Below are 23,590 nucleotides of genomic sequence, written 5' to 3'. Positions count from 1 at the left end.
TGACAGGACCCAGGAGGGACTGAGGGACTTCCTGGAGGCCCCCCAGGAGGTGGGGGAAGCAGCACCTAGCAGCTCTCTTCCGCTGGCTGCAGATGGAATGTGCTGGACCGTCTGGGGAGGGTGAAGAACAGCAAGACATGGTCTAGGAGGCGGAATCTTCCACTGTTGTCTTCAGAGGGGCCAGCGGGACACCCTGGCCTGGCCTGGGAGGCCTCTTCAAAGGTCACTGGTAAAAATAGAGCTGGTCTGGGAAGGGCTGGAAAACAGCTGCTCCTGCCCAGGACCTGGTGCCAGGAAGGTGGATGGTCAAGCCAGGGCCCGGACAGAGAACTTAGATCTGAACTGACCCCTCGTTTTGCCACATTCCAGAGGGCAAAGCTAGGAGGGCAGAAGGGTGGAGGAAACCCTGGAATGGAGTGTGTGTGTGTGTGTGTGTGTGTGTGTGTGTGTGTGTGTGTGTGTGTGTGTGTGTTGGGGCGTGGGGGCGGGGGAGAAGGTAGCCTTCTGACCTCTGAGGACTGCTTTGGTAAAAAGCCCCAGGAAACGGTGGGAACAAGGAATGTCTAACACACCGGGGGCTATGGAATGTAGTGTGTGTGCGTGTGCATGTGCGTGTGTGTCTGTGTGCGTGTGCGTGTGTGTGTGTGCGTGTGTGTGTGTGTGTTGGGGAGTGGGGGCGGGGGAGAAGGTAGCCTTCTGACCTCTGAGGACTGCTTTGGTAAAAAGCCCCAAGAAACGTGGGAACAAGGAATGTCTAACACGCCGGGGGCTCTGATGATACAGAAGAGCTGGGACCCCAGGCCGGAGCCCACCCATCGCGGCCCCCGAGCCCCCTGGGGCTGTGCAGCGGCGCCCCTTTAGGTGCAGGACGCCTGGGCGGGCAGCCCGCCGCGCTTGAGCTTGAGGCTGCCGTTCCAGCCCCGGGGACAGATGTTGAAGCCGAGCAGGCCTGGCGACTTCGCCCCGGAGTCCTCGGAGTCGAGGGACACGTCGGAGTCCGTGGGCGAGCGGCGGTAGGGGAAGGGCCTGGGCGGCGCGGGCGGCGGGCTCCGGGGACTGGCGCAGGGGAAGGGCGCGGCGGGCCCGGGGCTGCGCGCGATCGGGGCGAAGGCGGTGGCGACCGCGCGGGCCGGGGCCGGCCGGGCGGGCAGCGGCGAGCGCATGCGCGGCGGCGGCGGCGGCGGCGGCGGCGGCAGTGGCGGCGGCGGCGGCCCGGGCGGGGAGAAGGGCCGCAGGCGCTCGGCCGCCGCCGGCCGCGGGGAGGCGCTCTTGCGCCGGGCGGCGTTGATGATGTTCCGCGCCAGCAGCGCCTGCAGCTGGCGGCTGGGTGGCCGCGCCTCGGGCTCGGGTCGCAGCGGGGACACCGAGCGCTCGCTCCACGAGGGAGACAGGGGAGGCGGCGGCGGCAGCGGCGGGGGGCTGCCCATGCTGCTCCCGCGGCCCTGCTCCCAGGGCCCCGGGCTCATCCAGCCGTCCAGGCTGCTGGGAGGCCGGGACGGCCCCGGTGTCCAGGGCGGGGAGGTGGGCAGGCTTTCCCGGCGGTCCTGGGGAGAGAGCAGAAGGGGGGAGGGCTGTGCGTTAGTGCTGGGGTCCTCCAGAGCGGGGTGCCGGGAAGAGCAGAGTTGGGTGTGTTCTTTGTACACGGAGGGACACCTGGCTGCAACGGTAAAACGCGGATTGGGCGCTCCCACGGGTGGGGACTGCCACCTGTGCTTGCTGAGAGTCCGAGCCAGTCGCCCCAGCACAGGAAGCAGTGTGGAGCCTCTGAGCTCCAGCATCCTCCTCAGTGAAGCGGGCTACAATAGCGGGAGGACTAAATGATCGTTTATGGTTTTGGGGTTTTTTGGTTTTTGGTTTTTTTTTGCTTTTTTGGGTCACACCCGGCCATGCACAGGGGTTACTCCTGGCTCTTCACTCAGGAATTACCCCTGGCGGTGCTCAGGGGACCATATGGGATGCTGGGATTAGAACCCGGGTCAGCCGCGTGCAAGGCAAACGCCCTACCCGCTGTGCTATTGCTCCAGCCCCGGATCGTTTATTTTTTAAAAAATTCACATGTGGTAGATTTCTTAAACTGTGAACCAACAGATGTAGTCAACAGACACTATTTACCAGATTGAAATTCTGGAGGAGATGGAGATAGTACAATGGGCAGCGCTCTTACCTTGAACGTGGCCCACCAGGGTTCTATCCACAATCATCTAGGAATGATCCCCAAGCATAGAACCAGAAATAAACCCTGAGCACAGCCAGGCGTGGCCCCCAAACACACAAAAACAAACAAAAATACTGGAAAGATATGTATGGAACTAAACATGTGGCAGCCAGTTAGGAAATAAATGGGATAAGGTCCACAGTCAGTGGTGATGGCTCAAAACTTGTTTTGTTTTGTTTTAGGCCATACCCAGCTGTGCTCAGGATTTTCTCCTGCTGGGCTGGAAGGACCATATGTGGTGCCTGGATAGAACCGTGTTTGGCAACTCGCAAAGCAAACATCCTACCTGGTGTACTAGTGCTCTTCCCCCATGATTTTCTTTTCTTTTTGGGTCACACTCGGAGATGCTCAGGAGTTACTCCTGGCTTTGCACTCAGGAATTACCCCTGGCAGTGCTCAGGGAACCATATGGGATGCTGGGAATCGAACCCGGTCGGCCATGTGCAAGGCAAACACCCTACTCGCTGTGCTATTGCTCCAGCACCCCCCCCATGCTTTTAATGTACTACATGACTTATAAATGTTTAGATCTTTAATCACCTAGATGTAATCCATTCAAAATTAAACTGTCAACTGTAAGTATCAATAATCAATAAATATCAATAATAATGGCTGGTACCATAAAGTATCAAAAGTATCAACCATTATTATTGAAGTTAAGTTCAAGGAAAGGCCCTTTCAGCCCCGATCCCCTTGCCATGATGCTAGAATCATCTCCTATTGTTTCCTTGTTAGATTGACAGATGGAAACAAAGAAAGAAGTCAGATCCTTCCTCCCGTGGTAGAGTACTACCCTAACTGTTTCTTTGCAAGCATGGGATAGAAAAGGTGGCTTGGGTGAGGTCAAGTTAGTGAAATATTTGAAGTTAAAAAGCATGGCCCTGGACACTTAGTACAATGGCCAAGATAAGGAATCAACCTAGGTGTCCAGTGATAGACAAGAGGATTGTGAAGATGCAGCACATATACACAATGGAATACTACACAGATGTAAGGAGCAACAAAATCATGCAATTCACTATAACATAGATGGAACTGGAAGACATCATGTTAAATGAAGTAAGCCAGAAGAATAATGACAACCACAGGATGACCTCACTTATATGTGGTATACAGAATAACTGGATGAGGGAATGAAATATTTGAAAGCGGGGATGGAGGGGAGGCTAGATCACCCTTGTCCCCTGAGTACAAAGAGGAGCAGAAGAGAAATAAAGGGGAAGAGAAGAAGAGTTGGACGAGAAGAAATAGGGAGCTGGGCCAAGGGAATCTGAGTACATTGGTGGTGAATGGGAGTGGTAGAACTAAATATCCAAACCATGAGTCAAGAACACCGAAAACAAGAGATCCAAACTTCAACAACCAAATTTAAAATGTACAAGAGGAGCACACAAATAAACGGCTCTTCCATTCCTGAACGGCCATGATCCCGGAGGCCAACTAACTAACTTCAGCACCCAGCGGCTTCTTGCAGAAATGCCTCTAGACTGTGAACTAAGCTACAGCCCCATGCTGCCCCGAGAGGAAAAAGGTTTTTCTCTCTCGGCCTTTCCTTTCCCGGCCGTGTGGCGACCGCCATCTTATAAGGCCCACTAAAGAAAGATACAAGCTTGCAATGATGCGACTTCTGGCAGAAATTTCTCTGGACTGAATTACTAAAATATCAGAAATCCAAAACCTCATATACTCTTCATTCTCAGCAATGGAAAACAAATTACCAAATGATGCCTTTTCGGCAGATCTGATTGTTGGGGGAAAATTCCAAATAATAATAGTGAGTTTTCTGTTGAAATATTGAATGTAATCAAAGTAAAGAGAAAGCAGAGTGAAATCATCAGCCACACAGTCAGGGGGTGGGGTGGGATGGGAGGTATACTGGGGTTCTTGGTGGTGGAACATGTGCACTGGTGACGGGATGGGTGTTTGATCATTGTATGACTGAGACTTAAGCCTGAAAGCTTTGTAACTTTTCACATGGTGATTCAATAAAAAAAATTTTTTTTTAATGTACAAGAGGAGGGAACTCTGGGAACTGTGTCGAGGGAAGAAGGCACTGGTGAGCAGGATCTGAGCCAGTATGTCTAAAACCCAACTGTGAATAACTGTAAATAATGGCATTTTAATAAAAGTAAAATAAAATCCCTTTTTTAAAAGGAGTTTATAAAAATCATGACTCTGGGGCTATGGAGATAGCTGAATGGGACTCCTATTCACATTAATATATTAATACACTATCCTTTTAATATTGGTAGTCCTTGCCATAGCAATTAGGCAAGAAAGAGATATTCAAGATACCCAGATTGGAAAAGAAACTATCACTATATTCAGATGAGAAGATACTATACTTAGAAAACCCTAAAGACCTCCATACAAAAAAAACTAGAAACAATAAACTTGCACAGTAACATGGCTGCTACAAAATCAACATGCAGAATTTATGGCATTCCTGTATGCAAACAAGGAAATAGAAGAGAGAAATTGTATTTTAAAAACACACATACAATGGTGCCTGAAAAAAAAATAAAACACCCAGGAATCCACCAAGTAAGTGAAAGACTTAAATTTTAAAAAACTATAAATCACTAGTAAAAGAAATAAGACATAAGTATGAAATGCATCATCTCCTGTTGGTGGATTGTAGCACTGTAGCACTGTTGTCCTGTTGTTCATCAATTTGCTCGAGCAGGCACTAGTCACGTCTCCATTGTGAGACTTGTTACTGTTTTTGGTATATCTAATACACCACAGGTAGCTTGCCAGGCTCTCCCAGAGGGATGGAGGAATCAAACCTGAGTTGGCCGCGTGCAAGGCAACCCAGGTTATTAATGTAGTTGATGCTATTAATGCTATTAATGTGGTTATAAAGAGAATCCTACTGAAAGCACTATACAGACTCAATGCAATCCCTAAAAAAATACCCATGACACTTAAAAAAGAAATAGAACAATTAGAATTTAAGTGGAATAATGACACCCCGCCCCCCCCAATAGTCAAAGCAATGCTAGGAGAAAAGAGGGGGGCTTTTCTTTTCTCAACTTTCAACTCTACTATAAATCTCTAGTAATCAAGTATCAGGTATTACAATCACATAATCAAATATTACATTCAGTGTGGTACTGGTATAAAGACTCTCAGACCAATGGAATAGATTTGAGAGCCCAGAGACAGATCCTCTAATATTATAAACTGTTAACCTTTGGCAAAAGATCAAAGAGTATGAAGCAGATCAAGGAAAGTCTCTTCAACAAATGGTGATGGGCAAAACTGATCAGTTATATATTAAAAAATGAACTCAGACCCTCTGTCACACCATGCACCAAAGTCTGTTCAGAATGGATTAAAGACTTTGTAAAGAACTAGGATCCAGGGGCTGGAGCAATAGCACAGCGGGTAGGGCATTTGCCTTGCACGCGGCTGACCCGGGTTTGATTCCCAGCATCCCATATGGTCCCCCGAGCCCCGCCAGGAGTAATTCTTGAGTGCATGAGCCAGGAGTAACTCCTGTGCATCGCTGGGTGTGACCCAAAACCCCCCCCAAAAAAAACTAGGATCCATAAATAATATAGAGAAAACATAGGAAGAACCTTTCATGGCATTGAATCCAGAGGCACCCTCAATGATTCATTGCATTTGGCCAAGCAAACAGAAGCAAAAATAAACAAGAAGCTCTGCACCACAAAAGAATCTGTGACCAGAATAAAAAGACAACCCACAGCCTGGGTGGAATAAATATCTTTGCCCACCACTCATCTGACAAATGGGTAATATTCAAGCTATACTAAGTATTTGTAAAACTTAACAGAAAAAAACCATCAAAAATGTAGGAAAGGAGTGAGTAGAAACTTTTTCAAAGAAAACATACAGCTAGACAATAGGTATATGAAAAATTTCTCTGTATCACTGATCAGGGAAGTGCAAATCAAAACAACAATGAGATATCACCTCTCACACCAGTGAAACTGGCACACATCAAAAAGAACAGAAGCTGCCAGTGTTGGCAGGGGTGTGGAATAAAGGGACTCTCATTTATCATTGGTAGGAATGTTTCCTGGTCCAACCCTTTTGGAAAATAATATGGGCTCTTTTCCAGAAAACTAGGAATTGGGCTTCCATATGATCCAGCAATTCCTCTTCTTGGCATCTACCCCTCGAGCCCACAACCTCTATTCAGAAAAGACATTTGTGTTCCTATATTCGTTGCCACACTATTCACAATAGCCAAAATCAAGGTCAGAGAGATAGTACAGTGGAGAAGATCCTTGCCTTGCATGCAGTTGACCTGGGTTGGGTCCCTGGTACTGCATTTGGACCCCTCAAACCCTGCCAGGAATGACCCCTCAGCTCAGGGCCAGGAGGAAGCCCGAGCACAGCAGAATGTGGCCCAAACAAACAAACAAAAAAAGCCAGCCAACCCCAAATCTGGGAACAATACAAATGTCCAAGAACAGATGACTGAATTAAGAAACTGGCATATGTCCATAATGCAATACTCCTCAGCTATAAGAATAGGTGGCAGCATGCAAGTTATCACCATGTGAATGGAACTGAAGGATATCAGGCTGACTAATGTCAGCCAGGAGGAGAGGAAAGATACAGGGTCATGTCTTTCATATGAAGCACAGAAAGGAAGTGACAAAGAGCCGAATGCAACAAGTCTGAGAACTGGTGTGCAGAACGGAGATTACCATGATGAGGAGATGGGGTGGGGGCATGTGTGAAGAGTGTGAACCCTAAGACAATGATGGAGGGAAAAGGACACTGTGAGGATGAGGGGCATGTGTTGGAACACTATATGCATTGAACCCTATCATTGACAGTACTGTAAAGCATGGTAACTACATTTTTTTTTTCAAAATTAGCATGGGTTTAGGGGCTGGAGCAATAGCACAGTGGGTAGGGCATTTGCCTTGCACATGGTTGACCCGGGTTTGATTCCCAGCATCTCATATGGTCCCCTGTGCATCGCTGGGTGTGACCCAAAAAGAAAAAAAATTTAGTATGGGTCTGCTGTATACTCTGTATACTGCCTTACATTTTTCATATGTATGCTACAAGGTTCAATCTCACCTTTTGGTTTTCATAAATCCTCACACAGACTGGTAAGGGCGTTGGCAATACCAAGTCCATTTTAATGCAGCTCAAAGGTATAAAGAACCATTCAATGTATTCTACCTAACTAGGAAGTCTCTCTCTCTCTCTCTCTCTCTCTCTCTCTCTCTCTCTCTCTCTCTGTGTGTGTGTGTGTGTTTGAACTGGTTTTAATGTGCTTACCCAATTTGGATTTGGTAAGCCATGTCTGGTCTGGCATGTATTTGCTAAGACTGTTCATCTGATCAGATTTTAATACCAGTAATAAGCAGTTCATTCGGCCTCCAAACCAAATTCACCAGTAGTCAACTCTGAGTCCTAAGTGAGTACATTCAGTGTCTCCTACCAAGTTAAAGTCCAGAACCGTTCAACTTCCATTCTCCTATCTAATCAGAATCTAATTTTACTAAATCACAATCTAATTTCTCCCAGTGAAAAGGAAGCAATAGGGCCGGAGCGATAGCACAGCGGGTAGGGCGTTTGCCTTGCACGCAGCCAACCCGGGTTCGATCCCCGGCATCCCATATGGTCCCCTGAGCACAGCCAGGAGTAATTCCTGAGTGCAGAGCCAGGAGTAACCCCTGTGCATCGCCAGGTGTGACCCAAAAAGCAAAAAAAAAAAAAAAAAGAAAGAAAAAAAGAAAGAAAGAAAAGGAAGCAATAAAAGGAAAAGAAAGCTGGAGCAATAGTATCCGAGAGGGGCTCTTGCCTTGCACGTGGCCGACCTGGGTTCAATCCCTGGCATCCCACATCCCTGAGCACTGCCAGGAGTTATTCCTGAGTGCATGCAGATCCAGGAGTAACCCCCAAGCATCTCCAGGTGTGGCCCAAGAATCAAAGGGGAAAAACAGGAAGAGAGAGAAGAAAAGTGTCTGCCATAGAGGTGCAGGGGGGTGGGGCGGTGGCTGGAGAGAAACAGCGTGTTGCTGGTGGGAAATGTTCTCTAGTCAGGGGTTGGGTGTCAGAACATTGTATGACTGAAATTCAGCCATGATCAACTTTGTAACTTTGTTTCTCATGGTGATTGAATTAAAAAAAAACTGTTTTAAGTTACATTGTAATGTGATGGGATGAGTATATTCATTTGTGATTGGAGGTATCTGCATCGATTACCTTGTCATAAAATTTACATGTACTTAAGGGAAGAAAATAAATGAAAAGAAAGAAAAAGAAAAGAAAAGGAAGCAACAGATATGAAGTGTACATGTTTCTTCCAAGGTGACAGCTATAGGGGAGCCCAGACTCAGACACGAGGCCTTTATCCTAAAGAGGAACATTGTACAGCAGCTTGAAAAGGGGCTTTTTGGCGGGATGGTAATGCGGGAGCCATCCTCAGACTTCCCGGGGACATGCAAAGCCCTAGTCACCAAGTAGGAGAGTTGAGGCTCATTATGGAATAGACTCCTTTCACTGCCAGGAGAGCTGTGAATCTGACGCCTCAGGCAGCCAGGCTGTGGGTGTGGGGCGAAGGGTTCATAACCCAAGTGGCTGAACATGAATATCTAAGAACCAGGACTCTTCAGGCGAAAAGTAGGCTGGCGGCACCAGGGTGCAGGGGTGGGGTGCACTATGGTCACTGCCCAAAAGTCTCAATAGGGACTTTGGCCTACCTTGAGGGGCCACAAGTAAAAACTAGGGCCAGCAAGGTGGAAGGAGAAGCGGGATTTACTTCTCAAGTCCGGATTGAAAAGCTGGGGACAGGGTGGATTAGCTTCTTGGAGTCCCTTGGACGGGGGCAGAGCCAGCCCTCATGGGAACTGCCCCAACTCATTCCTGTCTCTGTGTTTAGTATATCAGGAGGGTCAAGACTGTAGAAAGCAGGGCTGGAGTGACAGTATAGTGGGGAGGGCGTTTGCCTTGCACGAGGCCAACCTGGGTTTGATCCCCGGCATTCCATATGGTCCCCCAAGCACTGCCAGGAGTAATTCCTGAATGCAGAACCAGGAGGAACGCCTATGCATCACCAGGTGTGACCCAAAAAGAAAAAAAAAAAGACTAGGATGCCAGAACCATTTTCTTGCTGGCAAGGACCTCAATGTTTCCAAAGCACCAGAACTCCTGGGAAGTGCACAGGAGTGAAAATTCAGAAATCTGTGCCCACTGAACCCAGCCCCAGCCCCGGAGCAGAGAAGGATGTGGGCTGAGCGCGTAGGTCGGTCTCAGGCAGGACTTCCAGGACCAGGTACCCCCCAGAGCCCCTACTGCAATCCTTTCATTGCATGGAAGGGGAAACTGAGGACCCGAGTGGGGGACGGGATCATCTGTGTTCACACCTACAGAGTCGGGAATACAGCGAGAATCTGGATCTGGCTATTTGTTCCTCTCCACGCAGGGCTTTCAGGAGCTAGTGATGAATGTGGGAAAAGACCAGATTTAGATCTCTGGGAGGGAGGTGGGAGTGATAGGGAACCAGAATTTCTATGTCCTAGCTTGAGGCATTTAAACACTACTGTTAAAGAACTCAAAAATTAGACATTACGGGGTTGTAGGGCTCCCCCATGCCTCTGCAGTCTTGCTGGCCAAACTCTACAGGGAGGAGAAATAGAAGCGCCTGACCAGCCTGGGAACTCTGGGTCTCTCAATGCTGCCCCGGGGCAGAGAGTCCAACCCTTACCTTCCGGTCAGCCTTGTGGAGGAAAGCTCCCACACAGTGGACTCGGAGGCCGGGGCACACACCCCGTGTTCACACTGGGTACCCCCTGCAGGTCCACCCACTTCCCAGACCAAAATCAGGGAAGGGGAAAGGGGCCCAGGTAGCAGTCAGCGAGCGCGGAGGAAAGAAAGAAGCAAAGACAGGTTTGAGGCAGAGTGTATTGAGAACAGGAGAAAACAGAATTGGGGGCATCCAGGCTCAGGAGCTGCAGGAGAGGGGGGCAGGGCTCCTCCCTGGCTGGCCCTGGGGGGGCGGGGGTGGGGGTGGGGGTGGGGGAGAAGCGGCTGCTGGCTGAGGCTGCACTGTCCTGGGAGGGGCTGGCATGAAGGAGCTGCACTTACTCAAGACTCCCCCACACATGCCCTCGGAGTTCTGGGCAGAATGAGCTCACTGGGAAAGCACCCCTGTTTCCATGGAGACGAACCCCCGAGCTCACGAAAACTGCAGGCTCAGCCCAGCATGGGCACCGCCTCCACCACCCTTCGCCCCACTGGGGAGCCCAGAAATAGGGCTAGGAAAGAGGAAGTGGGTGGTGCTCGGCCCCCAGTCTTGGAAAGCTTCCATCTGAATCCTGCCTCGCGCGTCTGTAATTCTGTCAGTTCCCCACCCATTAGTGGCAGAGGGCGTTGTATCATACGAAAGGTGTCAGAAGTGACCAGGAGGGCCATCTGGGGCGATCTGCCGCACTGTCTGCCCCAGGGAAGTGAGGTCCAGAGATACACGTGGCCTCAGTGTGTTCCAAGTCGGATCTCGGAGCCCCAGACTTTTCCTGAAGGCCTGAAGGTTCTCCTCCTCTGTCCTCTCTCCCCGAGCTGCTGACTCCTGCCTCAGTGCTCACCACACTCCCTGTCTCCAGGCAACCCTGACCCTAGGTTTCACATCCCTTGGCCTCCCGCCACCTCTCACCCATCCCGGAAACAAACCTGTTACTGAACCTCCATCTGTCCTAGGGCACCACTGAATTCCTTCCTGCTCTCCACCAGGGGGACGGTCTTGTCATTTACAAGGTCGTGCACCAGCCCGGCCTCTCAAATTCCAGGTCTCCGACAGAAACATCTGGAAAGGCCCCTCATGGAAATGAGAAGACCCACGGCCTTCCCAAAGGGAAAGGAACACGGCCACGGCCAGAGGGCCGGGGAATGAGGAGGGGCCTGAGCCCCCTTTGCCAGCTCAAAGACGACGGCCTTAGCACGGCAGTCTGGCCCGATCTGCAGCCAAAAGGCCAATCGGTACCCGGCAAGGGGCCTCGCCTGCTGTTCCCGGACACCCAACACATTCTTCTACCGCGCTCACTTTCTCTGGGGGAACCTGCCTCCTGGGACCTCCCCCACTCCAGAATGGTGAAGGCCAGCCAGGTGGGCATACGGAGCCCAACAGAGCCTGAACACGGAGGTGGGGGGGCGGGGGAAGGGCGGGGGCAGGAAGTGCCCCGTCAGACAGCAGCCGTGACTCGATTCTCTTGCAGAACCAAGCAGAGGAGAACACGTGGAGGCCAGGGCAAAGCCGTGTGAAGCAGGGAGAGAAAACGGTGTCCAGAGGCAGAGGCAGAGGCAGAAAGAACAGACGGTTGGAGGCGAGAATTCAGCGACAGGCAGAAAGACGCCAGGCGGGGCTGGGAAGCCCGCTGGGGCAGCAGGGGCTGGGTCACTGGCAGGCTCTCTCGGCCTTAGCGACCCCGGGGAGGGCCCCTCCATGGCTTCCCCAGCGAGACGCTGCCATCTCTGCAGCTCGTGAAAGCCAGAGGCAGCTTCTCCATCCCATCAGGCCCTGCCAAGGGACTCTTCAGCCAGTGCTCCCCCCGGCCCCCCACCTTCCGTTGCAGAGTCCAAGACTCCCTGTAGACGGGAGGGGTGGCCGCAGCTCAGGGAGGGCACGTGGACTCCCTGGCCGGCTGCTGCTGGTGGCCCCAGACCCTGCACCCCCAAACTCCTGCCTCTCAGCCCTGTGCCCCCTGCTGCCGTCTCTAGCGGCAGTGGGCCTCCACGCCGTTCGTTACTTGAAGCAGAAGGATGGCTTCCACACCTGAGCCTCGATCCCAGCGTTGCGGGTGGAGAAGGAGGGCCGGGGAGCCTGCTTGGCTCGGGGAGACCACGCCCGGGAAGGCGACACAGGGGAGACGTCGGTGCTGTAGGTGGGGCTCCCAGAGGTGGGCTGCAGGCCGTCCTGGCCCGATGGGGCGTAGAGCCCAGGAGAGGAGCGGGAGGCCCGAGGCAGGGCTGGCGATGTCGGGTAGGCCGCCTTGGGCAGGCTGGGCACCAGGTCCAGGGAGCTCGGCTTGGCCGGGGAGGCGGCTCTGGAAGAGGTGGCCCTGGGCGAGGCAGATCTCGAGGGGGCCCTGACCGGCTCCTTGAGCGGGGAGAGCACAAAGAGCGAGGACCGCAGCTGGTGGGGGGACTGCCTGGTGGGCTCGGGGCGCAGGACCCCGTTCTCGGGCAGGTAGCCGTGGTAGAGGGAGGCGGGCGGCGTCCGGGCCGGGCTGAGGGAGGCCACTCGGAAGCCCCCGGGGCCACTGGTGGAGTATTTCCAGGAGGAAGGCAGGGACATGGTGGGCGACGGGCAGCGGGCCAGCTCCGGGTGGCCGGAGGACTCAATGACATACTTCTCCATCCGGGACTGGCGGCGGGCGTAGAGCTCGGCCCCCTTCCCGGACGCCTCCGAGAGGTTCTGGTTAGGTTTGGGCTTGGGCTTGGCCTGGATGCGCGGAGACTTGAGGCACGAGGCCCACTCCGGGACTGTGTCCTCTGCGGCCGCAGGGCTGGCCCTGTCCCGGGCGGACGGCTCGGCCTGGAAGTTGGAGGCTTCGGCCCCCAGGGCGAAGGGCTCCTCCTCCGCGGCCACGTCCCCCTGGTCCCTCTGCCGCCGCTTCTCATCGGCCGTCTGGACCAGGTCCAGCAGATCGGGGTTCGGGGTCACCTTGGGCTTCTCCACAAAGGTGAACATGGACTTCCGGCTGCCCCGGCGGGCCATCGACTCCTCCAGGATGCCCGTCTTACTGGCAGGGACGGCCTGGCCTTTCGGATGAGAAAGCTTGGGGTCGGAGCTGGGGTACAGGGCCGCGTAGGAGGGCGGAGACCTCACTTGGGAAGCCAGGGGCGCTGTGGACAAGGTCTCCGCGTAGGTGGGGGGCGGGGTGAAGTTTCCCAAGGGGCGTCTCTCCAGGGCCGGGCTTCGCTGCCCCACCGGCCTCCTCCCCAGCATGGGGCTGGGGGCCATCACGTGTCGCTGTGGCCGGGGGCTCCTGTCGGCCATGGTGTACGGCTGGGGAGTCTCAGCCTTCTCTCCGAAGTACCGTCTCTCCAGCATGGGGCTCCGCTCCACCTGGCCGGGGGTCCCTGGGGCCTGGACCCCAAAGGGCCTGGCCGTCCTGTTGACCACTGATGGGGGCTTGGCCAGCATGAGGTGGACCTCACTGTACATCTTGGTGGGGGTGGTGGCCGCGGCCTGCCCGGGCATCTCCTGCTCCGCCCGGGAGGCCCTAGGCTGTATGTCGATGAGGAGAGAGCTGGACATGAAGTCTGTGGCGGGGGGCCCGAAGCTGGAGATGGGGGGCGCCTCCCTGCAGAAGGTGCTGGTGGTGGTGGGCGGAGTGAAGACGTTCTCCATGAGGAGGACGCTGGGCCTCACCTCCATGGCCGCCTCCTGGGGCTGCCCTCTGGCACCCAGGTTGCCAGGCTGGGCATCGGGCACAGTGCCCTTGGGCGGGGCCTCCAGAGAATTCTGCTGGACGCTGGGGAGGGCGGGGCTCTGCGGGGCCAGCGGGGCCGGCGGGTTCTGGTTGACGTCTGCGGCCGGCAGGACGTGGTTGCTGTTAGCGGCTGGGGTGACGAGAGCCGTGCCAGGCGAGGAGAGGTTTTGGTTGACGTCCGCCACCGGGCTGGGGACCTCGGTCAGCGGTGGGGTTGACGGAGCCTGCTGGGCTTCTCGGTTCTGGGAGAGGTGCAGCCCGTTGGCCGTCAGCAGGGCGGCGTTCTCCTTTAGATAAACCACCAGAGGAACCTCCTCCTCCTCGCTGGCCACCTTGTCCAGCTGCCGCAGCAGGCCCGTCTCCTCTGAGCAGCCCTCCATGCTGTGGCTGGGGGTCCCTCCGTCAGAGTCGCTGGGGGGCGGGGCAGGGGGGAGTGGCCCGGGACTCAGGCTGAGCCCCGGGACATGGCCTGCGGCGCTGGCAGTGGAGACCCTGAGGGGGCCCTGGCTGGCCTTCTGTCCACTCTGGCCGTGGCTCTCCGAGGTGAACTCGTTGACCCTCTGCCGGCGCCTGTTGAAGAGCTGGACGCCGCGGGAGCCGCCGCTGGGCGGGGTGGTCAGCTGCGCCGCGATCTGCTGGCTCCGGACCTTGGCTTCTTTCAGGTTCCTCTCAGTGAGGCTGGTGCTCCGGACCAAGGCTGCAGGGATGACAGAGGTCCTGTTAGCACAGGGAGCGGGGTGTGGGGGAGGGTGGACAGAGCCCCAGGGGCGCACAGACAGACCGACAGACACGTATTCTCCCCTGGGTGAGTGCCCCCCACCCCCAAACTGTCCTCGCTGCCCTATACCAACAAGGCCATGGCTGACATTCCCTCTGACTCAGTTTCCCCCAGGGAATCAACCTGACCAGTGGGGCGCACACAACACACGTGCACTTGCAGGTGTGGGTGCGGGTGGGGAGCGAAGGGAGACTTCCTCTCCGGGACAGGGGAAAAGACTGTTGGCCAGGGAGCCCGTGGCCGTGTCTGTGGCCACTGGGGGCGGGCCACACCAACTCTGTCCCACTCTCTGAACCTCAGTTTCCCCATCTGGGAAACAGGGGTGGGGCCAACATTCCTCCTCCATCAGGTCCTCCCATCGGAACTGAATTCTGAACCCACCGGCAGGATGCCAGGACAGGCTGACCCCGGGGCTGGGTGTAGCCGCTCACCCTGGCCGGTGCCAAGGAGGGCAAGGTGGGTCAGGGCAGATTCCGCAAGAGCTAATTAGCTTCCCACTTTGTCGAGACACATGTGGTCACCTGAGTCCAGCAGGAGTGATCCCTGAGCACAGGGCCAGGAGCAAGCCCTGGGCTTACTGCCAGATGTGGCCCCCCTAGCCCAAACCAAACCCACAAACAAACATCAATGGTGCGTTGTCCCCTCTCTCCTCTAACTCAGCTCTGCCCCAGGCTGGCTCTCCGGGCATCGGGTTTAGGACATGCTCCAGTGTGGAGCGTGAAGGGCCCTGAACGAAGCTGGCAGAGAAGGAGGGAAAGGGTCACTAGAAGCGGTGGCCAGGACCCCGCGGCTCCCGTTGCCCCCACCGCAGCCCGCAGTGACTCCATGGAAAAGGAATTTGGCAGGAGGATTGGCCCAGCCCCAGCCAGCTATCCAGAGGGCTTCGCCACCCTGCACAAACAAGGCTGAGAGAAGTGGGCTGGGCTAACTCTAGGCACCCCAGGATTCTTGCTGTGGGTAACCAGGGAAGGCTACGCCATCTGCAGTTCCCCAGAATAGGGAACTGCCACCAGTCAGCTCATTCTCACACGGTCCCAGGTGTCAGAGAGACAGGGGTCACAAGGACCGGCACCTCACTGAACCCCCAAACTGCCTGGCTAACGCTCACACCTGCGAAAGTCGTCACATCCCTTCTTTAAGCCTCTGCAGAGAGCCCCGTGAGGGCGCTGACCCTGGAAAGAACCCGTTGAGCACTGGGTCAGGAGCTCTGACCATCACACTGGGTCAGATGGCGTACCCAAGGAACGCCATCTGGGGCTGGGGGACCAGGACCCCCGGGTGGGGAGGGTCCAAGAAGCCCTGAGAAGAACTCACCGCCATCCTCCGCTTTCCTCCCCCCCCAAGGCGAGCCACAGGCTTCCAACTCAGCATCTCGTTCCATCCTCCTCACACCTCCAGAAAGATAAGAACGGGCGAGCCTTCTCGGCTTGCAGATAAAACGTGAGCTCAGAGAACCTCACCCGGGTCATGCCACTGGCAAGTGACAGAGCCGGGATTCAAACTTCACAGGCAGGGCTGGACAGATAGTATCGTGTACCCTGACCGGCAGGCCGCCTGGGCTCCAATCTAGAGCAGCAGAGACCACCCCCCCCTACCCGAGCCCCACCAGGAGTGATTCCCTGAGCACAGAGCCTTTGAGTAAGCCCTTCACAATGGCGGGTACGGCCCCCAAAGCAAACCAGACCAACAACCGTGCGGCCTCGAGGCTGTGTCATCGCTCCGTCTCTCTGCCTTCAAGCTGCTGCTCTGGCGGCTTCAGCTCTCCGGGCATGGTCTGCGGAGTCCAGTCAGTGTTGCTTCATCTCCTGAGAGTCCCCCTCACCCGCCCGGGGGTGCCCTCTTCCTTAGAGTCAGCTGCCTAGAACAACACACGCCCTCCCTTCCCTCTCCCTCTTAGAAGCGGAGGGCTCGTTTTCGAGAAGGTACCAAGGACTGGGGAGGCATGAAAGACGAGCAGGGTGAAAGGGGCAGCCGGGGACCTGAGCTCTGGGTGCTGGGGAGGGGATAAGCCCTTTCTCTGACCTCACCCTCTCTGCGGGTGGCACGTGTGCCATCAGGGCTGAGGACGTGAGGAATCCGAAGGAGGAAGGTGGGACAAGGCAAAGGAAGCCAGATCTGAAGGTTAGCACAGGGAGGAAAAACTCAAGGAAACACTTCTTCACACAATGACGTCAATCGGAATGCTTAGGGCAGGGTAGGGAGGCAGAGACGGACGCAGGAGGGCCGGAGGCAGTACGAGGGGGCTGCCGGGAGTCTCAGTGACAGTAAGCACGACGACGGGCCCACACCCCCGCTTAGGGGGCTCAGGCGGGAGCCAAAGGTGACCACTGCATAGCCGATGGCTCAGCCACAGACAGGAAGATGAACGGGGCCTGAGTAATGGCCTGGCCGGCCTCTGCCCCACATCTTCCCGGCCGAGAGGAGGAAAAGCCCCAGCCTCTGTCCCCGGGGAGTTCTCCATCCACACCCGTGTCCTGCTGAGCCTGACTGAGCCCCGGCCCACAGCCAGGAGAATGAATCGGAGTCGGATGGGAAGGGCTCCCAGGCTGGGGAGCGGCAGAGGAGAGGGGGGAGCCCCGGGCCCTGCTCCAGCTCTGCCAATCCCTCAGGCCTCTCCCTTGACGCCCAAAGGGGAAACTGAGACACGGGAGAGGGACGCAGTCCCCAGGGAACCACGAGGGCACCTCCAGCCGCTCAGCTTCCTCGCTCCGGGGGACCGTGCCCTGCAGCTGAGCCAGCCCGGCCTCCTTAGACGGCCCCGGGAGAGGCGGCCAGTTGCAGCACTGCCCAGGGCTGGGGAATCCAGTGTGGGGCCCGGCCCAGCACGCAGGAGCTGAGGGGACTTCCCAGCGGGGACTCAGCCCAGCTCTTCACCAGGAAAAGCAAATGCATAACGGCCTTTGGAATGGCCTGTCTGCCCCCTCTCTCCCCCAGGCCGACAGATCCACGGCCCTCCTGACTGTCGCCCTCCCCAGGGCCAGGAGGGTGGAGTCCTCACCCTGCCTGAGCGTCACCAGGGGCTCCCATATCTCCCCTAGGAAATTCTGCCTTCCCGGTGGGTGTGCTCAGATCTGCCCCCGGGAGCGTTCAGTCTCCCACCCCTCGTCCTGACCCCCCAGCCTTTGCACCTGACTCCAGCCCTCTCACTGGGCCGCCTGCAGCTGCTCTGCACCCCTGAGCCTCCCCACCTGGCATAGTTAGTACTCATCAGGGCGTACTCACCCCATGCCTGGTGCGTTCCTCAAGCCACCCCAAGGTGGGCAGTTCCTCCTCTCTGTGACATGGGCTCAGAGAGGTAACGCGACTTCTTCGTGGTGACACAGCAAGCCAGAGGTGGGGTTAGGATTCAAGCCCACAGTGGCCAGTTCCCAGCCCAGGGCCAGTCCCCAGGGCCATGTCCCACCTATCTCTTCCCAGAAATGCCTCCAGAGCCTCCCTCTGTGCCCTGCCCCCACCTGTCACGGGGTCTGTGAGCACTAAAGAACAAAGAGAGGTTAAAGAGGAGCTCAGGGAGCACTGGGCACGACCAGGCCAAAGATTTGGTCTCTAGCCCTCACAACAACTTGGGAAGGAGCTGCCCTCCCATCCCACGGAGAACTCCTGTTGACCCCCACCTGACAACCCCAACCACGCCTCTGAAGGTGTCTGCTGCAAAGGAAGCACATTCCCCGCCCACAGCCCCAACTGCCGCTTCCTCCAGGAAGCCCTTTCAATCTACCCAGACACCTGTGTTCAACCTCACCCAAGGGCCTCAGCACAGAATTCCACCTGGAGAAAGCATGGACAGAGAGAGCCAGAAATCAAGGTTCGGGGGATGGAGGTGGTGGCCCTGCTCCTGGCGCCTCCTTGCTGGGCAGAGGACAGGATAAACGGGTGGGCAGAACCCAAGAGGACGGCCCCCAAGTGGACCCGGGCGTGGCTGGCGGTCTCTGGGCCGGCTGACGAGGCCACGCCGTGCGAGAGCCACCACGTCTGTCCTGCCTGCGTCTGTCCTGGCCTCTCCACCAACGTCCCTCCTCGGAGCTTCAGGGGCTCGGAGAAGCAGATACGCGGGCTCAGCCCAGGTCTGCAGCGAGCCGGAAAGGACAGATGCACCGAGCCGTGATCAGCACAGGCTCCGCGACCCGGGTCCCTCCCCGCAGCCAGGCCACCCCCTGCCCTCTCCTGCTCCGTCAGGGCGCACAGAACAGACGTCACACGCGCCCTGCCAGAGAAGACAGCTCAGGGAACGGGAGGTGAGAAGGGGCCTCACACGGGCTCTGCCGGGGCCAGCGGCGGGCACACGTCACCCCTGGGTCCCCAGTCCCCTGCCCGGGCTGGCACTCCTGGGCTCTCTCTCCACAGAGATGCAGCCCTTCCCCCACCCTGCGCTCAGCCCCTCTCCAGTGCTCGCGGCTCGGCAGGTGCTGGCCCGAGGAGAGGTTCCACCCGTCTCGGCTAAGTCAAAGGCTGAAGAGAGAGCACACCCACAGATCCGGTCCACCTTCGCGTTCTGCTCCCCCAGTCAGTCCCCAAGGTGAATTCTGAACTCATCTACACTCTAAATCAGAGACCTAGAGGGGGTCTGAGGGACGTGGGGGGAAGGAAGGAGAGAGGGAACAACCAGGCTGTGGGTGAAGAGGGAAGTAACAGCTCAAGTCACAGTATTAGGGCTAAAAAGCAGAAGGTTGCATTAAGTGCCAGGAGAATATAGAAATGGATTTAAATATTTGAGGAACAAAGGAACGAAGGAACGAAGGAAGGAAGGAATGGGACACAAAATTAGTATGAAACAACCCAGAAAGACTTCTTGGAGGAAGTGGCATATGACCCCAGTCTTGAAGGATAGAGATGTGGAAGCAACCGAGCAATGGGGATGGAAAGTGAAAGATTACCTTCTTCCTCCTCCACTACTCTCACCCCATCACATCCCAAACCAACACCTGGTGAGAGGAAGCCGCCTTTGAGGCTCCACAGGCCTCTCCAGAGACTGTGAGTGAGCAGGGAGCTTCGGGCAGTTCTGTGGACACTGTGGATGCTACACCTCAGGCCCAGAGTAACTATATCTGCCCTGGGCCTCAGGGTCCCAGCCCCCCCACCCCAGCCTCCTCTCTGGGCCCCTCTGTCATCTGAGGGGCCTCTTCCAACTCACAGAAGAGGCCCCGGGGCAGCCCACAGCGAACAGGCTGGCCCTGTGGTAAATTCCCCACATTCCTTCCTTACAGAAAAATAAACAACTGAGAGGGGGAAAAAATGCAGGAGGAATGAGGCCCACCAAACAGGCTGCAGCACATGCGCTCAACAGCAGGGGGCGCGACGGGGCTGAGCAGAGGTGGCCTCCCCCTCCCGGGCCTTGTCTGATGCACCTCAGAACCCACCCCCACCCCACATCCCTATCCCTCCTGGGGCAGGTACTCTTGGTGGCTAGCCTGTGAGGGCTCTGCGTGTCGTTACACCATCACCCAGGCTCTAGTTTATGTGTGACCTCCAGTGTCAGCCAACGGCCCACTTCCCGGGTGAGGAAACTGAAGCTCAGTGAAGGTCTGTGATTCCCCAAGTTTCTCTGGCCAGCGAGCATTCAGCCATCTCCGTGCTCCCCGCTCAGCCCCATCCACATGCGCTCAGTGCGCCCGCCTTCCCGCAGCCGCCCTTCTCTGCCAAGCCCGACAAGAGGGGCTGATCCCAAGCGCGACCCTGGCAGGGCACCCCACACACAAGACTGGCCGGAGCCCTGTGTGGAGCCTGTGGGTGTTGAAGGCTCATGCCTGGACTATGTGTACCTGCCCCGGGCCTCTGGAGCCTTCCTCGGCTTATCACTTCCCCCAGGTCTTGATTTCCTCCATCGCAAGCCCAGAACGTGATCCCGGCTCTGCCAGTCGCTGCCGAGACAATGTGCTGCAGAAACACGCCCAGGGCATGTGCCTTGCACACTGCACACACCCGTTTCCTAGAAAGCCCCTCCGCCTGCCCCTCACCCCCTCGCAGTCCTCTCTACCACAGCCCAACTTCACCTCCCCTCCTCTCCTCTCCTCTCCTCTCCTCTCCTCTCCTCTCCTCTCCTCTCCTCTCCTCTCCTCTCCTCTCCTCTCCTCTCCTCTCCTCTCCTCTCCTCTCCTCTCCTCTCCTCTCCTCTCCTCTCCTCTCCTCTCCTCTCCTCTCCTCTCCTCTCCTCTCCTCTCTCCTCTCCTCTCCTCTCTCCTCTCCTCTCCTCTCTCCTCTCCTCTCCTCCCCAGGCAGCACCCCTCTGCACAGAATCGTGTCAAACCCTCAGTGTGCTACAGCAGAGCAGACTGGGGGTGATTTTGTTGCTTGAGCCACACCTGGCGGTGCTCAGGGCTTGCTCCTGGCTCAGTACTCAGGAATCGATCCTGGTTGGGCTCAGAGGACCATATGGGACGCTAGGGATTGGATCCGAGTTTGGCTGCAGATAAAGCAAATGTCCAACCCCGCTGTATTATGTCTCCAACTCGCAAACTGGGTGTCAATCCCAGGCCAGCTTCGTCCCGGGAGCAGCCCCGGAGCCACTTCTCCTGGGAGGGGAGTTACAGCCCTCGCTGGTTCCCACAGATCTGTAGGCACCACGGCCCGATGAGTCACACACCATGGCCCTGCCATGCCACCCCCCCATCACCCCCCACCCCTGCAATTACCAGGCTTATCTGGATCCTCTCTGGAGAGGCAAGAGAGGCTGAGAGCTGAGTCATCTCTCCTCCCTCCCAAGGTCCCACAAACTGCAAGAGCAAAGCCGACTGGAGATGTACCGTTCTAATGGCTGCCACGTTAGAAGGTTCCTGACCCCTCTCTGGGCTGCCTCAGACCACGTGTGCAGAGAGAGCTTGGACCAGACAGTCATTCCTGACACCTCTAAGTCAGGGGTGGAAAGGTACCCAAGAATAAAATTTTTAGTGAAATAGTTTACTGAGTAAGGACATTAATTCTAAAGGGAAAGAGAGAGAGATAAAGGCAGACAGACAGACAGGCAGAGAAAGAAGAAGGTCCCAAAGGCAAAGGCTGTCCGTGCCAACCCCAGGGTGGAGAACCAGGAGTTAAACCCTTAATCCTTCTGTAAATTTCAAAGGTGCTGGAGAAAGGCGTTCCACCAGCACACGGAACCTGCAAGGGACTATTACTGCTCAGTGAGAAGTGAAGGGACAAAGGAAAGGTGGCCGATCCCAAGACACCAGGGCAGGAAGCACGGGGGGCGGGGGGTGCCCAGGGGCTCATTCACTCAGCCCCTTTACTGCTCACCCAGTGAGTGCCAGGGACCCCGCCAAGTGGCCCAGGAGAGCAACCCGCAAGAGAACCCCTGCTCGGATTCCAGCAAGGGAGCAAGGTAATGAATGATTCTACGAGAAGCTATACATGTCGGCCAGATGGCAACGCAGAAGACAGAAATAAAGCAAGGGTAAGAGAAGGGGGGGGTGGTAGGTGGTAAATATGCGTGAGTGTGGCTGACCAGCAGCTACCAAGGAGAAGTCGCACCTGAGGAAGGAAGAGGCCAATGACGGGATGAGGCCTGTGGAGGCCAGGGAGCCAGAGAACAGGCCGAGGGAAGAGCCAGGGAAGGCCCGAGGCTGGCCCCCGGGCCTGTGTGAGGATGGCAGGCGGAGGCAGGATGCAAATAGCTGGTTGTCCACTGGCACCGCTCCTGCGGTCACTGGGATTCCCCTGCAGTCATTTGCACTTGCACGTGTGGGCACATTCAACCTAAAGTGCGCGGGCATCCAAGATCAGGCTGGCAGCCCCAGGGGGCAGCAGCCACACACAGCCGTGGGCAGAGACACGTGCTTCCCACCTGCCACCAGACGGCGTGTGCGCAGGCTCCCCTGAGTGCCAGAAGGGCAGGAACGCAGCAGCTGGGGCGGGAGACACAGGTGCTCGGGGGGCGGGGCGGCTGGCTCATGGGTGCCTTCCTGCATCTCCGGGCACTGGAATCACAACCCTTGCCAGGGGTGTGTCTTGCTGCCACGGAGTTCTAAGCCCCTGGTGGGGGAGCTTCATTGCCCCAGCCTCACCATCCCCCCTCTCCAGGACACTGACTAAAGAGATCGTACAGACAGTGATGCACTTGCTTTGCAGGCGACACATGGTCCCCAAGCACCACAGGAGTGATCCCAGAGCACACAGTCACAGAGCACAGCTGTGTATGTCTCCCCTCCAAAAAAAAAAAAAAAAAGGTGAGGGAGGAGGCAAGGAAATAGTGCAATGAGGAAGGCACTTGCCCTGCACGCAGCTGACCCAGCTCTGGTCCCTGGCACCTTGAGTTCTGCCAGGAGCACGGAGCCAGGAGTAAACCCTGAGCACAGTCAGGTGTGTGCCCAAGCCAAACCAAGACAAAGAGTTGCCATCCGATGTTCTAATGTCCCAGGAAATTGGTGCTGCACACTGCCCCCTTTCTGACCACAACTGCAACCGGACTGTAACCCCCGACACCACCCCACAGACATCAACAGCCACCACCCTCCCAACATCACCACATCACAGCTTTCGGGTGCCCATGACAGCTGAAGACTAGGAGGAAAGGACCACACTGGGAGCCAGGGGTACCACCCCCCCCACCTCATCATGTGACCTCACCTAGCCCCAGCCCTTCTCTGGCCCAGGTCAGAAGCTCCAGGGAATGTGTCCAGAATGTGGCTCCGGGCCTGCTCCAGACCCCACGCATAGACCCTAGACATCACTGGGGACCCACCAGGCTTTGGGGCCCATGATTTTATAAATATATTTAAAATGCTCTGCATGGCATATAGTAGAGCCCCATAATGTTAACTCAAAATTCACTTAAGGAGATAGTACAGGGGGAAGGGAAGGCCCTTGTCTGACATGCAACAAACCCAGTTCTGTCCTGGTACCATATAAGATTCCCTGAGTACCAGCAAGGGTCACTTGGGCAGAGCCAGGAGTAGCCTCTGAGCACTGCCAGGTGTGCCCCCAAACTCCCCTGCCCAAATACATAGAAAACATGTTCCGATGCGTAATGGGTGATAGTAACCATACAACTGCTCCTGAGTGGATGTTAGGCCTATGACATTCCTGACCATATCCTGTCCTCCGAGACTGGTGTAGAGCAGAGATGGTGGCACTTTTTTATATTCTAGAAAGCCAAGGAAGATGCCAGCTGAATCCAGGCTCTTCTAGAACAGGTCCTGGTGTCCGCCGAGACCCTCCCTGCCCCTTTGGGGCCTGATCCCT

General features: G+C 56.2%; 1 protein-coding gene across 3 annotated transcripts in view; it reads right to left on the bottom strand.

Moving 5' to 3' along the window:
• Positions 1-842: 842 nt before the first annotated feature.
• SYNPO (synaptopodin) overlaps positions 843-23,590 on the bottom strand; it is a 30,957-nt gene continuing 8,209 nt past the window's right edge. Inside the window, exons 2-3 of one of the 3 annotated variants that reach the window (XM_055141722.1) lie at positions 11,979-14,338; positions 843-1,544 (exon numbers count right to left, since the gene is read on the bottom strand). In XM_055141722.1, the coding sequence (XP_054997697.1) occupies positions 858-1,544; positions 11,979-14,021 (2,730 nt within the window). In that variant the 5' untranslated portion in view covers positions 14,022-14,338 and the 3' untranslated portion in view covers positions 843-857. Of the gene's footprint in view, positions 1,545-10,096; positions 14,339-23,590 lie in introns of those variants that run through there. The other 2 variants (XM_055141721.1, XR_008630665.1) reach the window with 2 other exon arrangements.

Source organism: Sorex araneus, chromosome 6, assembly GCF_027595985.1.
Source record: "Sorex araneus isolate mSorAra2 chromosome 6, mSorAra2.pri, whole genome shotgun sequence".
Lineage (NCBI taxonomy): Eukaryota > Metazoa > Chordata > Mammalia > Eulipotyphla > Soricidae > Sorex > Sorex araneus.
This window is presented reverse-complemented; position numbering and strand designations above follow the sequence as displayed.